We start from the raw sequence: 18,299 nt of genomic DNA, 5'->3' as shown, positions 1-18,299 counted from the left end.
ATCTTGTACATGAATTCCATATCTATGAGAACTTCACAAAGTTACTCATGACATTCTCACAACTTAGTATTTTACCAATAGGCCTTGTTCGGAATCACATAGTGAGTCCAAACTCTGACTTTCTCAAATGAGAATACGTAAGGTGTGAAATGACATGTCTCATTTCAGGATTAAGGTAAGCACGATGCAATTCATACGTAGTGACTTCGAGACATAAGAGGTTAAATGGTTTGTTCTTATCTTGTCTCTAGAAGTGCACTGGTCAATTCAGTACCTTCGGAAGATACCTAGAAGAACTATAGAGTCTCCAACTCTCAATGCCTCATAACCAGACATCATAGATTCCTCTAACAATCATACTGAGGTCAATAGTCCTTTGACCCTTAGATTGCAAATATATCGTTTTAAGCAAACTACGAAGAGTTTGTTCATGCAAATCTACATTTGTCTCTTCGTAAGTTGTTTAGTTTGTTTATGGACTAAAGACTAGTGTTTTATCATAAAACTTCAAACAGACAAGGAGGAATGAATGAACGTTTCAACTTTTTATTAATGAATAAGAAATTACAAGCAAGATTCTTCATGAGACTTTATTACATCAAATGCACAATATAAAGACTACAACTCTTCTTGTGGGCACCATTGACAACACTTTCTTCAACCACCGGCTCTCATTACAAACTGGACACTCGTCTAGATTGGCGTTGTCCTTCCCAAACAATGCGCAATCGTGTTTGCAGACGTGAATCGACTCGTAACCCATACCAAATCGACGCAATTTTGCCTTTGCTTCATAGTGTGACTCTGGAATCGTGTTGCCGATCGGATGAGACTTTTTCAGTACTTGTAGAAGCTGATCAAACGACTTATTTGTCCACTTGTTCATCACTTTCAAATGCATCAACGTGACAACAAAGGAGAGTGACGAATACTCCGTACAACCCGGCCATAATTCTGTGTTCTGGTCGCTGAAAAGGTCATCAACTGTCCACTCTGGTATTCTGCATTCGGGTTAATACTGTCATCGTCACCGTCTACGTCGTTGCGATCTAAGATATCGTGTACAACATCAAACATCCTACCTCATCTTCTGTGATCCGTCTGATACTGCATTACGTCATCTTCTTCCTCCCCGTGAAAGATCCACCTCGTGTAATTCCTTTTAAATCCTCTGATAAAGAGATGATTCTCTATATCAGGAATTTTTTGCATCAACACGTTGTTACACCTCTTGCATGGACACTTAACTCGTCCTTCGATGTTTACGTGTTGTCGGGCCATTGCCATGAACTCTTTCATGCCAGCCGCAAACTCAATGCTTAGACGTTGGTCCTCGATTATCCAATTCCTATTTGGATAACTCATTTTACCTAAAGATTCAACATTTAAAAATTTAGTAGTTTTCAGATTTTATTTTATAATTTCATGATCCTACCGAAATTTCGGTAGAACCTCCCCTATAAACTTAACAACCCGGCATCAAGCCTATAACTTTAAAACCTACATAGAAACATCCTAAAACTAACAATAAATCGAACCTCAGTGGTTCGTTTACTAAAATACATAATCCATAACCAACTTTAACAAAATTAATTACAATTTCAATTTTTATTCATTTTTACATAATTTTACCTAATCAATTTTAATTACGAATCTTAACAAAATTATATTTCATAATTAATCTCTAATCCTAAGTTACATATATTTACATATACTTATATTTATACATGTAAATATTTATATCTCTAATATTTATATTTCTAATCCTAAATTATATATATATATATATATAAATAATTATATCTCTAATTTACATAAATACTTATACCTAATTTAAATATTTATACCTAATATAAATATATATAACTAATTTAAATATTTAAATATTTATACCTAATAATATATATATATATACCGTCTGTGTACAGGCGGGCGGGGAAGGGCGTCGGCGGGCGGGGAACGGCGGGACGGTGTCGGCGGGGAACGGCGTCGGCGGCGGAACGGCGTCGATCGGCGCGGGGAATCTGTGGATCGAAGGAGAGAGAGATAGAAGTGAGGTGAGAGACTAACCGGAGAGGGAGGAGGACGGCGACACACGGTGGAGGACGGCGACAGAGAGGGAGGGAGGGAGAGAATCAGAGATGATTAGGGCGCAGCTCGTGAAATGAAATGGGGAATCTGCGATCTGGGTTTAAAGACATTTAGCGACGACAGAATCGTCGCTAAATGTTTAAATATCGTCGCTAAATGAACTCACCTTTTACCAAACATTTAGCGACGATATTCTCGTCGCTAATTGGTTTCATAATTATTTAGCGACGACAATATCGTCGCTAATTCTTTTTTATTTAATACAATTGGAGGGTTTATTCCCTCTTTAACTATCGTCAAAATTCGAAAATAATTAGTGACGAACATATCGTCGCTAATTGGTTTCATAATCATTTAGCGACGACAATATCGTCGCTAATTCTTTTCGATTTAATATTATTGGAGGGATTTTTCCCTCTCAAAATTCGTCAAAATTCGAAAACCATTAGAGACGATATTACCGTCGCTGATGATTATGAAACCAATCAGCGACGATATTATCGTCACTAAATAGTTTCCCGCGAACTTAGCGACGATAAAAAATAATAAGCGACGAAACAACCGTCGCTAAATGTCTTTGCCACCAAACTTTGGAATTTTTACCACCAAATTTTCATAGTATGTTAGCGACGATTTTATCGTCGCTAAAAGTATGATTAGCGACGACATATTAGCAACGACTTAATCGTCGTTGATAGTTTCGTAGTTAAATGTCATATTTCTTGTGGTGAAAATCATCGTCTGAAAAGATCAATCATAGTCGCTAGGAATTTGCCTTCGTGATCCCGACCCACACCCCTAATTGAAAGGACTTCTCCACCTTGACACATACCACAACAATACCCTGGATGTGGCGGGGGCCATGGAGGCTAGGGTCATCGCTAATCATTATTGTTGTCATTACATGTATTGTCAGCTTATTTTTATCGTCAAATATGTTTTGGCAAGATATTTTGTAACATGCTCCGTATTATGTTAAGACATCTTATCCGCTATCTAAAGGATCTCGCGTAATCGGTATTTTTGGAAAGTTTCCAATTTTACCAAGATTGTCAGTGTAAGACCTTCTATGTTTATTCTCTACGCGTTAATGAGTATATCTGAAAGCCTAATTCGACTTCTAAAGGTATTGACCACTATAAAAGAAACAATCTGCGCTTGGTTGTATCTTCATGCATACATTCATACATCCCGGGTTCTTAGTAAAAGATTGGCGGCTTGAGAAACAGTGTGTGTGCTTGGAAACTCTATTGTGTTATTCAGATCTGTGAGTGATAGAGGTTTTGGGTTTTGTATTTCGTGATTTTTATTCACGTTGATTGTAATGGAAAGAAACAAACACTTGGGGAGTGTTTAAGTGGAAATGACAGGAGCTCAAATTCAGGTAGAGCCTGCGTTGAAATTCACGGGGTATAGTAATAGGAAAATGGTCTTGAAGTGGGGATAATTCATATAAGACAGTTGTGTACTATCGATTATTTTTCATATACTGAATTTTCTTTTCATTGGGCAAACTACCCCTAGAGTAAATGACGTTGGACCGAGCTGGGTTAGTAATTATTTGTGTTAATATCCTTACACTCTCCTTTATATTGTCCATTGCTTCAAAACAGATTGTCTCACTCATTGCAAAAAAATTATGTGTGCAATCTTGTCTCTGTCCAAACAGAATTTCAATTGGTATCAGAGTGGACACCCAGATCTACAGGGTTCCTTGTGTGCTTAATCGTTTTTGTTTATGAAGGACACTCCCAAGGAAGGCGAATCTGTTAATCATCCACAAGTACTCGATGGGACAAACTATGCTTGCTACAAAGCTCGTAGGTGTGCATTTCTCAAGTCTGTTTACATGACGAGTTGGAAAGCTATTCTTAATGGCTGGTCTCCTCACACTGTTTTTTATGAAGAAGGATTTGTTATTTATGTAAATCCTGAGAAAGATTGGGATGATGCATAAGATGAGGTTGCTCTCGGTAACTCTCGTGCTCTAATAATATTTACAATGGTGTTGACAATAATGTTATCATGCTTATCAGTATCTACTCTAGCGTTATTGAGGCATGGGATATCTTTGTTGTTGCCCACAAAAGAATGTCTAAACTGCGCATGTCAAGTTCAAGACTTTGAAGATGCTTAATGAAGAGTATAAATCTAACGTCTTCTAGACATTGCCAATGAATCTTTTGCTTTGGGTGAAAAGATGTTTAAAGAGAAGGTTTCAGAAAAATCTTGAAGTCTCTTCCTAGAAGATTTGATATGAAAGTGACAACAATTAAGAAAGTGCGAGATCTGTCCAAGATTAAGGTTCATGGACTATTTGGATCTCTCTTGACTTTTGAGATGGGAAGAGTATAAGGGTTGTAAAAATCCAAAAATAGTCATTAAGATATTTTGAAAATTTCATAATTATAGTGAAATTTCTTATTTTATTATTCATGTTTATGCATAAAATATGTTTGTTTTTTTGCTCCTTAAGACTTTATGTACAAAATTTTAGTAAAACGAATTAGCTTTTGATAATTTACTAGGAATGGTAAATTCATGACATTGATAAGCTATGATTTATTTAGATTTATGTCAAAAACTTAATTTATAAATTAATAATATCTTTAGATATATAGCCAAATAAAAACTCAATTTTTTCATGCAGTCAACGTTTAGTAAATTTGAACTAAATAGCCAAATTGTAAATAAATCATCAGACTCCAAATGTCCAAACAATACCATACCACCGTAATAGCTATTTACATAAATTTTTTAAAAATTGGATATTTAGTAAATCTCCAAATTATATCTTCTAAATTTTTATATTTATGTCTGATTATGCTATTTTTTAATAGTTCAAAATTCTAATAGGATTCTAATTTTTTAAATCCTAATTCAAATAGAATAAAGGAGAGATAGGCATATAACCTATTTAAACCCTCTACGATAAAATTCTAGCCAAGCTATCTAAAAAATTAAGAAAGTAGCTAAAACAAAGGTATGGGCATACATTGGGCTATTTATTTAATTGTTTGAATAATTTGGTTATAATTTTAATTTTGGGTATCTATTTTGCTAGTTGTTATAGTTTCGGTAATATATTTTATCTCATTTTAATTTATAATTAGAAATAAAAATATAAAATAAATTGTATATTGATTTTTATTATGAAAATTAGTGCTTCCTCTCCGTATAAATACGACATAATAGTCTCTCTTATGTTACTCAACTATTTAAAAATACCATTTCACCTCCTTTTAGTTTGTTGTTCAAAATTATATCATTCTTATCGAGACCTTAATGATTTTTACAAACTAAGTCGATGTTTTGAAATTCTGACTTTTTTTCTGAGTATTTGCGTATCTCTATTTGATCTCAAATTTTAATTCAATATATTATTCGTGATAATTTTACAGAATTTTTATCAACTTTTTATTATATTTCATAAATATTTTGAGCAAAATTATTATTTCAAGAAGACCTTGCAGATCTGATCTTTGTCTAGAAATTCGAATTTTTCTACAAGCAGAACATTTTCCCTATGTTTTAGTGTTTTTAATATTCAATTAAATTCTTATTATATTATTTTTCTTAAATAATTTGTCATGGCGGAAAAATTTTGTGATGTACGTTTCTCCAAATTATAAGCGCTAGATTCTAAAATAAATTATTTATAGAGTAATTTATATTTGTGCTTGTGAATGAAGTCTATTTTCTTTAAATGTTTTTGAAATCTATAAGAATAGAAAATAATGAGCTTTAAAAATAAAAGTTAGTCTATCCTGGCTATTTTTCAATATTATTTTTTAGAAGTTTTAATTGACCGTTTTATGTATACTTATTTTATGAAATAGTTAAAGCTTTTTATTTTTTACCGTGTTACTTCAGCAAATATAGCTCAATTTATTATTTACTTATACATAATTTTTTTTACATAAAATTTTCTAAAGTTTTCATATGTTTCTCGGATAGGGTTATTTTCGTAATTCCATGTACAACTCACGTTTATGAAAATTTTCAGAAACTAAGTGAATGTTCTGAAGTTTTATAAATAACAAGTGTAATTAGTAAAAGCTTAATAATAATTTATCCTGATTAGGTTTCGAGCCGATAAGCGTGTCTGATTCTTCTAATGGTAAAAAATTATAAATTTTCAACGTTGGGGGGAGAACAATCTCACTGTAACACATGTTAATTTTAAATAATATATGATAAGTTTCTTATTCATAATTGGTTTGTTTGATGGTATCGTGTTATTAGTATATAGCTGATTGATATATTATGTTTTGGAATATTATGTTTTGATCGATATGCTATGATATAGTTCTTTTAGATTTGATGAGTGTGTAATCTATGATATGGTTTGTTTCCAGCATTATATATATATATATATATATATATATATATATATATATATATATATATTTGAGTATGTGCTTTTTCACTTGATGGCATGCTTATTTATAGTAGTTTGTTTGTTATAGTGAGTTATTTTTTAAGCTATGTGATGTTAATTCTTTAGCATTATTGTATGACCATATGTATATGTATGGAAGTATGTATGTCACATATTGTACTTGAATGTAATTTAAATCTCAAAGTGAAAAGATAAAGATAGGTAAGGGAGTCTTATCGCCTCGAGAGGTATTTAGGAGAAGTTTCCCGTGCCGAAGTCCAAATGGAATACTTTCTTGGGCCAAATGAGATATTTTTTTTTCAAAAGTTATAAGTTTAAAAGATGGGACGAAATTATGAGAGATCGCAACCTTGTAGCTCGTATCTAAAGCGTACACTGAAATATGTACGACTATCCTAAGGACACCCCGAAACTAGAAGAGAGTAGAATTGAAAAAGGAAAGACAGTGGACGATTAGAATAAAGGGAGATACTGAGAATTTAAAGATAAAATTTTGGCAAATAAATTAAAATCAAATTCCACCATTTCAATAGCTTGCATGTCTAGCTAAAGATGTAGAAAAAAAGGAAGCTTATAGGTGACTGGATATTAGTGTAGGACTTTGTCCTTAGCTACTTAGTAACGGGTGAGGCAGAGCCCATGTAAGTTTAAAGGATAAGTGATGAGTGCATTCTACACGTACAAATCTATAATTTCCGAACATGAATTTAGCGAGTTCTTAAGTGTATTTGAGGTTTTTTTTTTTCAGAGTGAATTTCAGGTTTTAGGTGCTTAATTGAGATTCGGGATATCATGGGAGTCATGTAGAAGAAAACGAGGGTCAAAACGGAGCTAAAACAAAGATTTATGTGAAATTCAAATGCTAGTCAACATCATCAGCGTAGCGCGCCAATTTTCAACGTGCCGCGTTGAAAACCAGCCACAAAGCGCGGCCAGACACGTTATCCAACGCGCCTCTACCAATGTCCAGCGCGGCGCGCTCCCTTACTTTGCAATGCGCTGACCTCAAGATCAGGATTGTTAACTACCCGTTTTTGACGATTTGTTAGCTTTTGGATCCCATCCAAAGGCCCATATTGCTCCGAAAATCACCCCTAAGCCTATATATACTACTCTTGTAACCTAAAAAACACTCCTGAGCTTTTATTCTAGTTTTTATTTTATTGTTTGGCTACTTTGGAGAGCTTTTGAAGAGAGAACAATTGTTCTTCGTTGGAATTGACGCCTCCGATGAGTCTCTTGAACTCAAATCAATTTGTTCTTCCTTTCTTTTCTTCTTTTATTTCTTTTGTTGATTTTGAATATTGCTGAACATTGTTATTTATTTAATATGAGTTGGTTTTCCCTTTCATTGTTGATTTTATTGCTTTCAATCATTCAGTTATGTTTAGCGATAATCATGAACTCTTTTAGAAGCTAGGTTTCTTATGGAGTTGCGATGTAGTTGGAATTGATGATAGTTGAGGGGTTCTATGGGTAAAATGATGCTAGTTTGTGTCATTATTATGGATTGCTTGATATGAATTGTGTTTGACGTTTGCTAGTGATTCATCACCATTAGAATTGTTATATAGGATTGTTTAGCTACTCGAGAGAAAGTGAATAATCGTGTTTTTGTTCATGTCTTCACAGTTGATCCTAAGTTATTAGAAAATCTAGACAATTTATGTAATCGTTTGAAGTCTTGCCGTATTACATATAGCTGTTTTAAGAGGATTAGAGGCCAAGAAGATAACAATCCGTCAATTGCATAGGTTTGCTAGAATACTTGAGAGAGGCTGGTGAATAATTTTGATAGAGCGATATTAGAATCCATAGAAGTAGATTTTTGTTATTCGAACCCGAAACCCTCGACCTAATTAGTTTTGGTGAAATCGTGACCCCTACTTTCCCTTTATTGAAAACACGTTTTTAATTCTTTGCGTTTTTTTTCATCGTTTCAAAACCTCATCACTTTTCCTTGGAATAAATTCGCTACAAGTTCTAGTAAATTCTTAAAATCGTTAGTCCTTGTGAGTTCGACACTAGTTACTTCATATCTATATTACTTGAACGATACGTCACCTGTGTGTGTGATTTATTCGCGATAATAGGGCAAAAGTATTTGACTTAAATAAAAGCTCGAAGTAAGGACGGCAGTTGATGAAAGTAGCATGATCAGTTATTAATGCAAGATAGACCGTTATCACTAAATTCGCTGATTATTTATTTAGTATATACATAGATGTAAGGTTGAAAAGGGGATCCAATTCTAATTTCATATTTGGCGCTTTGCACACTGAATTTTTTGCATTCTAGTCGATTGATTGAATATTATTCTCAATTTTCATTATTCAATTTTCTCTCATTAATTCATTTTCGTTGCATTTCTCATCTTTGTCTGCAACATATTCATTTTTGTTTTATATTTAGTTCTTGTTGTCGCAGTTTTTCGGACAACGATTTAGGAGTCGCAGACGGTTAGACCCAAGGCCGGACCAAGTGGTCTCGTCTCGACTCGAGCGTGTCGGGCTTGGTATCCCAAGCCGTCCCTTAGCTGTAGATGATCTCTATCTCGTCCAAGCACCTGAAACGTGAACAGAGAGGTGTGAACTACAAAGGGGAAACAGAGGGGTTGCCTCTGTTTACCTCTCCGACGCTCAACATTAGTAGGATTGAGGTGGTTTGTAGAGGGTTTAGTGTTTAGAGGTCGAGACTTGAGAGAAACGAGCGAGGTACGAGTTCGACAGCGTTTCAGCACTCAAATTCGGATTACCTGGGTCGAGGGAGAGACCCTCATATTTATAGGCGGCCAAGAGGTGTTTGAGGAACCCCTTGGCCGAGGGCCGGCCTTGGAGCGCCGGCCGTGGAGGGCCGGCCTTGGAGCGCCGGCCGAGGAGGGCCGGTCTTGGAGCGCCGGCTGAGGAGGGCCGGCCTTGGAGCGCCGGCCGTGGAGGGCCGGCCTTGGAGCGCCGGCCGAGGAGGGCCGGCCTTGGAGCGCCGGCCGTGGAGGGCCGGCCTTGGAGCGCCGGCCGTGGAGGGCCGGCCTTGGAGCGCCGGCCGTGGAGGGCCGGCCGTGGAGGGCCGGCCTTGGAGCGCCGGCCGAGGAGGGCCGGTCTTGGAGCGCCGGCCGAGGAGGGCCGGCCTTGGAGAGCCGGCCGTGGAGAGCCGGCCACGGCGAGTGCCGGCCCCGGACGAGTGCCGGGCTCAGGACGGCCGCCAGCGTGGCCGTCGTCGATCTACCGGACCGAGACGGACCGGTAACATTAGCCCCCCGAGTTTATCATCGATTGTAAATCGCGTGGTAAACTCAGAGTCCGACGTTGGCCCATCGGAGAAGCCCGCCGTCGAGAGGTATGCTCCGACGTCCTTTCATGTTGTTTTTATTATTATATTTTTTGTCGATCGTGCTCGCTTCGTTATTCGCGCCCATGGACCCCATTGACCCGGGATGTGGGACCGTTGACGATGGCTTACACGACTTGTTTGAGGAAAACCACGTGGATTTGGATGCTTTTTGGGCTCAATTTTCGCCCCCATCAACACCACCCGACACACGACACTCATCGAATTCGTTCAACGCTATTGAGATGACCGGAGAGGATCTTTCACTGGTTGAAGCGTGGCTGGCCGACGAGGGTGAGGGCGCGCGTGCCGGAGACGGCCAGCGCCGGCAGGAGAGCGCCGGCCTGATGGCACCAGCCGCCGGGGACAGCCGGGCCGACCAACACGAGGCCGGCCTGGCCGAGGGACGCGCCATGGAGGCCGCGCGCGCGGGGCCGACCACGCAGGAGACCGGCGGCGCTGTGCAGGCCGCCACCAACGCCGGGGGAGCCGCGCCTGGCTGGGTCGGCGCCGTCTGCGCTGGACCCAGCCCCGGGGTCGCGCCAGAAGAGTCGCGCGCGACGATCCCGACCAGGGAGCACGCCGACAAGGCAGAGGGGGCCGACGCCGACGTGGAGGAGGCCGAGCCCGGCCGAGTCGGCGGCGTCTGGGGCGAACCCAGACTTAGGGGAGACGTCCCTCGTCCCGGGGGGGCCGAGCCGGTCGTGGAGGACGCGGGCGACGCGTCTGGCGAGGCCGACGCCGGCGAGGACGCGCTGGCGCAGAGGAGCGCCGCCCGGGGCGGCGTTGGCATCAGGGGGGACCCCACCCCCTCGGGTGGGGCTGCGCTGCAGGTGGTCGGCGGCCATGGGAGCCCAGGCGGGTCGGCCCCAGCCGGGCTGGAGCGCGTCTACGACGGGGGAGCGCCGCCGGCGGCGGCCGACGCTGCAGGTGGGGTCGGCGGCGCCGGACAGGAGGAGTGCCGGCCGCCCAACGCCGGAGAGGAAGAGGCGGCCATCCTGGTGGCCCTGCAAACCCTAGGGCCCAATGGGCCGGGCCTAGGTGATGAGACTGCAGCCGGCCGGGAGTCGGGCCGGGCCGACGTGCGCGATGAGGGCCCAACCGGCCGAAGGCCGGACAGGGCCGCTGGGCGACAGGCGCGCGAGGAGGACCCAACAACCCGCGAGCTGGGCCGGGCCGGCGGGCAGGACGCGCCTGGGCTGAACGCCGGGACGCCCGGGCAAGCCTCAAACGCCGGAGACTCGACTGGCCGAGAGCCGGGCCGGGCCGACGGGCCTGGCGCGTGCGCCGAAGGCCGGAGGTCGCCGGGGCCGCGCGTGGAGGAGCCACCTAGCCAGGAGGCGGGCTGGGTCCTCGGGCTTGACGCGCACGCATGAGAGGACGTCGCCGGCCACAGGACGAGCCGGCCCGATGACAGTGACCCGGCTGGCCGGCAGCCGGCCGAGCGCCCGGGCACCGCCCCGGACTCCGGGCACTCCGGCGACTCGTCGAGCCGTCGTGCAGCACCCGCGGCGAGGGGACTTTCCTCTACTGCGCAGGAAGAAACGCGGACCTCGTCCTTCCCGGTAGGAGAGTCAGCCGTGCGGGGTAACTTTGACTGCTCGGGCGTCGATGTCCCGAGCCTGATCTCCATCGTCAGCTTCAAGAGCCTCAGGAAGCGCTACAGCATCCCGGACTCTGTGTCAATCCTCAGACCGTTGCCTGACGATCTTCCGTCCCGCCCTCGAAGGGGGTACGCCGCGGTCCACGAGGCGAGCCTCCGCGGTGGGCTAAGGTTGCCTTTCCAGCCGGTTATCCAGGAGTTGCTAGTTCGACTGGGGGTGCACGCCTTACAGATGTCTCCGGCCTTCTATCGGGTGGTCGCAGCGTGCCACATGATGCTTTACCGGGCGAAGAAGAGGGCTGTCACCGCCGACGACATCCAGGACCTCATGACGATACGAGGGGTGCCGGGGAAGCCGGGCTTCTACCAAGCGCTACATCGCAAGCGCTTCGTCATCGTCAGCAACGTTAATTCGAAGCACCGATATCCTTGGATATGGGTATCCGAATCAGCCTTCGGGGTCGCGCCTCTCTTCTTTAGTCTTGCGGCTGATTTTCCACCTATGGGCGATATCGAAAGCTCTGAGCTTCACGCGGTGATCAGGGCGCTCCCGGAATCGAGGCGACAAGGACCGCACTTCGAGTCCCCAGACCTAATGGCAAGGACTGGGTGGTTCCCGCCTGGAGACGACGCCCTTCCGAGCTCGGGCCTCGCCGCGGAGGCTACGGAGGACCCCGAATCAGAGGCGGGGGGCTCGTCTGCTCCTCCCCCTGACGTGGGGGGTACCAACCGCACACAAGCTTCTAGTTAATGTATATTCCATTGTATTGCACTCTAACCTGTCACCTCTTCATCTTTTTCAGATACGATGACCCGGCGACACCGACCACGCACGCAGGCACCGAGGGTGGCGCCCGACGCCGAGGCCGTGATCGCGGCTCAACCACAAGCTGAGGCCCGCCATAGGGGGCTTCCAACGCGGGCGAGGACCGAGGCGAACTCCTCGAATAAGCGACCGTCGTCGACGATCCTTCCCGGCTCGTCCTCCGGCCACAAGCGCGCTCATACGTCGGCGACGCCAGATGGCATGGAGTCGATGCTCCTGGCGGAGGCGGCGGAGCTGAGGGACCGATGCTCTCAGGGGATCCTTGAAACCTCACTACGGGATTACAAGAGTCTCCTGATGGTGAGCGACCTTGAGCATTTCCAGAGCGGGATCGGCGACGCCCGAAAGGTATGACTCGCTTGTTTTCCTCATTTGTGATTTGTTGTGCTTATTTCGATTGCATGTACGTTGTTTGCTTCCACAGATGCTCGCACGCCAAGAACGGAGCGACCGCATTCTCCGGGACTTGTTGCGTCGCATGCAGATCATGGAAAAAGACAAGGAGGATACAGCGGCCGCCCATGCCGCTGCCTTGGCGGGGGTCCGCGCCGTCCAAGAGTTCCAAGCGCTTGAGGAGGAACTAAAGCGAGCTCGTGAGAAGGCGGCGGCCGAGAAGGCGTCTCGGGAGAAGGCTGAGCAGGCGGCCGACACTTTCCTAGGGGAGACCAAGAAACTTCAGGCGGCCCTCTCGAGCCGGGACGAAGAGCTGAACATTGTCCACGCCCGATTGTCGGCAAGCGAGATCTCCCGGGTCAGGGCCGAGAGGGAGAGGGAAACCCTGCGAGCGGAGGTGCAGACCCTCATCGAGGAGAAGGATGACGCCGTGCGATCGAAGACGGAGTTGGAGGAGGACTGGGATCTCTCGCTAGAGGTGGCCCGTTACGAGGTGGCCATGCGGGTCAAAGATGCGACTGCGGAGGAGAACGCGTCTCGAGGGATCACATTTTCCTTCTTCGACGCCATGTTTCCTCCCTTGGAGGACGAGCTGCCGGAGGACGACCTGCCTCCCGAAGTCCCTGCGGAGGCCGCCCAGTCGTCAAGCTGTCGGTCCGGTGGAGGAGCCGTTGGCGGGTCGGGCGCCCCTCACCTTGAGGACGACGAAGAGCGGGTCGATTATGGCTCGGAGTGATCGAGTTCTCTTTGGTTTTTTTCGCGCACTTGTTTAGCGCTTGCTTTATGCTTTCTTTCGGATTCTTGCTATGTTTGCGTCGTACTTTCGTATTTTTCTTATTGGGTTGCTTATGCAATATCGTTTTGCTTTAATTGAAGCTTTCTTTTCATCGTGCGTCTTATTTTCTCGACTTGCTACACTTAGTGTAAGCGATTTGCGCAATTTGAATAGTGCGTGTCTTACGAGCCCGGCTTACTATGCTTAGCGTAACCGGTTGGCACGGCTTACTGCCGCATTTGGCGGCGAAGCTCCCCGCGGACGCTGTCTAGACCGGTTTTATCCGGCGGGTGTGATTTTCGGCCATCCATTTGTGACTCGCTGCCTATCGGCGTGCGCGAGCTGGGTGGCCGTCGCGCTCATCCTCCGGCGAGTACGCTACCTATCGGCGTACGTATCGGGATGGGTTTGCAGCTCCCAGTGAGCGTGGTACTCGTTGGTACGCGTGTCACGTTTTGGGTTTTGGCTGCCGAGATCGACAATCCGGCGCGCGGACGTGATCCATCGATGACTTGCCGCCTATCGGTGCGCAAGGTGCATCGGTGCACGAGAGGGTCGCAGCAAAAGACGTGCGAGGCCGGAGGTCCGGTGCGCGGATCCAACTCATCGACGTTTCGCTATCTCTCGGCATATGGCCTCGACCCGTGCGAGAGCGTCGCACGAGGAGGGTACGAAGTCGGAGATCCGGTGCGCGGATCCGACTTACGGGTGTTTTGTTACCGCTTGGCGCGTGGAAAGTGGAGTAAGCGAGCTCGTTACTCTCGCCCTATTCCCCTTAGCCCCCCGAGTTTCTTGGGTGCTCGTAGAGGAGGCTAGAAGCTAAGATACAATGTTTTGGAGTGAAATGTAATTCATTAAATTATCGAAATGGTTCAAAAATTACATCCCAGGCCTTTGGCCAAACTTGAAATTTAAAATTGACTTTGCTAGAATCGAAAGTTACATGAGAACAACAAAGCGTAAAAATGGACGAATGAACATTTATTGATAATATTGCCGGAGATGCTCCGCATTCCACGGGTGTGTGAACACGAGTCCCTCCATGTTTTCGAGCTCGTATGTGCCATTGTGGATGGCCCGGCGCACACGGTACGGGCCTTCCCAGGTGGGGCCTAGAACTCCCGCACCTTGCACTTTGGTGTTTTGGAACACCCTTCGAAGGACGAGGCTTCCGTCGGCGAACTTCCGCAGCTTGATCTTCGAGTTGTAGTACTTGTCAACCTTCCTCTTCTGCGCAGCAAGCCGGGTAAGTGCGTCCGCCCTCCTTTCGTCTATGAGGTCTAGCTCGAGCCTGATCGCGTCATCGTTGGCGGCTTCGTCGTACTCCTCGATGCGCAAGGTTGGCAACTTGATCTCGACGGGTACCACAGCCTCGACGCCGAACGCGAGAGCGAAAGGGGTTTCGCCGGTCGCGTTTCGGGCGGTGGTGCGGTATGCCCATAAGACCATGGGGAGCTCGTCAGCCCAAGCCCCCTTTCTTGCCTCCAGCTTCTTCTTCAGGTTCTCCTTGATCGTCTTATTCACCGCCTCGACCTGACCGTTGGCTTGGGGATGGCGGGGAGAGGAGAAAGTCTTGCTAATGCCAAGCTGTTCGCACATTTCTCGGAGGCGCGCATTGTTGAATTGTTTTCCGTTGTCGGTTACAATTGACGCAGGGATCCCGAAGCGGCAGATGATGTTTCTCCAAATGAAGCTTGTCGTGTTCGCCTCGGTGATCTTTGCTAGCGGTTCAGCCTCTACCCACTTCGTGAAGTAATCGATAGCCATGATCGCGTGCTTGTATTGTCTCGGGGCCGTAGGTAGCTCGCCGATGAGGTCGATTCCCCACTTCGCGAAAGGTCGCGGCACGATAATCGGACACAAAGGGGCCGGTGCTTGGCGCGGAATGTGGGCGAACCTTTGGCACTTGTCACACTTCTTGGCCCACTCGTGGGAGTCCTTTTTCAAGGTTGGCCAGAAATATCCAAGTCTTAGCAACTTCAATGCCAAAGATTGCCCGGCGGCGTGGTTACCGCACACCCCCTCATGCACCTCGTGGAGTGCTTTCCTCGCCTCCACTTCGGTCAGGCAACGGAGAAGGGGCATGGAGTAGCCTCTCTTGAACAAACTATCCTCCCTCATCGTGTACTTCGGGGCTAGGCTTCTCAGCTTTCTAGCTTCTTCTTTATCCTCGGGGACGACTCCTCGTTTAAGGAATTCCACGAGCGGGGTCATCCATGAGGGAGGCGGAATCTCGTCAATGACCCCTACGTCGCCTCTCGAGACGTAGGGTCGGGTCAACACTTCGATTGGGACGCTGCCCTCGCCTTCCTCGTCTATCCCAGACGCGAGGCGAGCTAGGGCGTCGGCGTCAACGTTCGCCTCTCGAGGGACCTGGACGATCTTGAACCACGACAGGGCCTCCAAGTTCTTTTGGGCCTTGGACAAGTAGGCGATCATGTGTGGCTCCTTCGCGGCGTAGTCGCCCTTAACCTGATTCACGATCAATTGCGAGTCGCAATGGATGCGCAGGTTTTGGGCGCCCAACTTGTTCGCTAGCTCCAAGCCAACAATCAGAGCCTCGTACTCTGCCTCGTTGTTGGAAGCCTTGAACTCGAACCGCAGGGCGTACCTCAGCTTTTCCCTATCGGGATTTGTGAGCACAACGCCGGCGCCAGCCCCCCGGGCGTTTGACGCGCCATCCACGTGCGAGTCCCAGACCGGCCATATCGGGTCGTTGGTTCTCTTCCTTGACGACTCGCTATGGTCGTCCTCCTTGTCTTCCGCGGTCTTACTTCTTTCGTCGCCCTCGTTGGTTGGGGGCGCGCTTGTGAACTCGGCGATGAAGTCGGCGAGGGCCTGACCCTTAATGGCGGTTCTCGGTTGGAACTCGACCCCGTATTCGCCCAGCTCTTGGGACCATATCGCCATTCGAGAGGAGGTCCCTTTTTGAAGGGCCTTCTCGATGGGATGCCCCGAGCGGACCACGATGGGGTGCGCCTGGAAGTAGGGCCGGAGCTTTCTCGCGCTCATGACGAGGGCGAGGGACAGTCTCTCGATCTCGGGGTATCGGGTTTCGGCGTCGAGGAGCGCCTTGCTAACGTAGTAGACCGGCCATTGTACCCTGTCCTCCTCGCGTATGAGGACCGCGCTCACGGCCCTATCGGAAACCGCGAGGTAGAGGAACAGGGTTTCGCCATTCTTTGGCTTCGCGAGGAACGGGGGGGAGGTGAAATAGGCTTTCATATCGCGGAATGCTTCCTCGCACTCCTCCGTCCACACGAACCCGTCGGTCTTCTTCAGTGCTTTGAAGAATGGTTGGCACCTATCAGTTGCTTTGGAAATAAATCGCGTCAGGGCGGCGATCCTTCCCGTCAAGCTTTGAACTTCTTTGACCTTTTGTGGCGACCTCATCTCTAGGATCGCCTTAATCTTCTCCGGATTTGCCTCGATCCCGCGGCGGCTCACCATGTAGCCCAGAACTTTCCCGGACTCGACCCCGAAAGCGCACTTGTTGGGGTTGAGCTTCATTTTGTAACGCCGCAGGATCGTGAACATTTCCCTAAGGTCTCGAACGTGGTCGCGGGCTTTGAGGCTCTTGACAAGCATGTCATCCATGTAGACCTCCATAGTTTTGCCAATTTGATTGGCGAACATGCGGTTCACCAACCTTTGATACGTTGCTCCCGCGTTTTTGAGGCCGAAGGGCATGACCTTGTAACAGTAAAGTCCGCGGTTCGTAACAAAGGTGGTCTTGATCTGATCCGGCTCGTGCATGCGGATCTGGTTGTAGCCTGAATAGGCGTCCATGAAGCTCAGCAACTCGTGGCCCGCCGTGGCGTCCACGAGCTGCTCGATCCTCGGGAGAGGGAAGCTGTCTTTCGGGCAGGCTTTGTTGAGATCTTTGTAATCGATACAGATCCGCCACTTCCCGTTTGGCTTCTTGACCATTACCACATTGGACACCCACTTGGGGTGCTCCGCCTCCCTGATGAAGTCGGCGGCGAGAAGTTTGTCAACTTCTTCACCAATGGCTTGGTACCTCTCCCCACTGAACGCCCGTCGCGGTTGAACGCGCTCGGCCACCCTCTTGTCGTCGTTGAGACGATGAACCATGATCTCGGGGTCGATCCCCGGCATGTCGGCGTGTGTCCACGCAAAGACATCTTTGTGCTCTCGGAGGAAAGCGGCGAGCTCGATTCGGGTCTCAGACGGGAGTTGGGCGCCCACCTTGACTACTTGGTCAGGTTTGGCGTCGTCCAACACGACGGGAACGAGGTCGTCCGGTGTCTCCACCTTTCGACGCTCGACTTCGTCCCTTTGGTCTAGCTCTCCGAAGGTGCCTCCTTCCTCTAACTTGCACGGGAATTTGTCTCCGAGTTGGAAGACGGTGCTCACCACCTTCGCTTTCCCTTTTCCGTCCACGCCTTGGATGTAGGACATCCTCGCCATGGATTGGTCTCCCAACATCACGGCGATCCCTTTCTCAGTCGGGAACTTCATCATCAAGTGGTACGTGGACGTTATGGCCTTCAACCGATTGAGAGTCGGGCGGCCGACGATGATGTTGTAAGCCGAGGGCTGATCCACCACTAGGAACGACACGATGTGGGTAACCTCGAGCCCCCCCGGCGTACCGAAGGTAACCGGGAGGTCGATAGTTCCCTCCGTCATAACCCTCTCCCCAGAGAAACCGAAGAGCGGGGTTGAGATCGGGGTCGGTCTTACCCCGGATAGCTTCATCCTGTCCAACGCCGATTTGAAGATTATGTCGGCGGAGCTCCCATTGTCGATCAGGATTCTCCGGACGAGGTTGTTGGCGACCGGGGCAGAGACGACTATCGCGTCGTTGTGTGGGTGGAGAACTCGCGTTGCTTCTTGTCCGGTGAAGAACATGGACTCGAAG

General features: G+C 47.3%; 1 protein-coding gene and 1 pseudogene across 1 annotated transcript in view; one reads left to right on the top strand and one right to left on the bottom strand.

Annotated features, from left to right (window-relative positions):
• Positions 1 to 2,069, top strand: part of LOC149390520 (uncharacterized) — a 30,518-nt pseudogene extending 28,449 nt beyond the window's left edge.
• The window catches only part of LOC149390519 (uncharacterized), a 41,061-nt gene continuing 24,827 nt past the window's right edge, over positions 2,066 to 18,299 (bottom strand). The window contains exon 3 of the mRNA XM_089619791.1: positions 2,066 to 2,185. Coding sequence (XP_089475917.1) covers positions 2,066 to 2,185 — 120 coding nt within the window. The remainder of the gene's footprint in view (positions 2,186 to 18,299) is intronic.

This window comes from Urtica dioica, chromosome 7 (assembly GCF_054948205.1).
Source record: "Urtica dioica subsp. dioica isolate 48M chromosome 7, U.dioica_male_clone48M_v1_H2, whole genome shotgun sequence".
Taxonomy (NCBI): Eukaryota; Viridiplantae; Streptophyta; class Magnoliopsida; order Rosales; family Urticaceae; genus Urtica; species Urtica dioica.
This window is presented reverse-complemented; position numbering and strand designations above follow the sequence as displayed.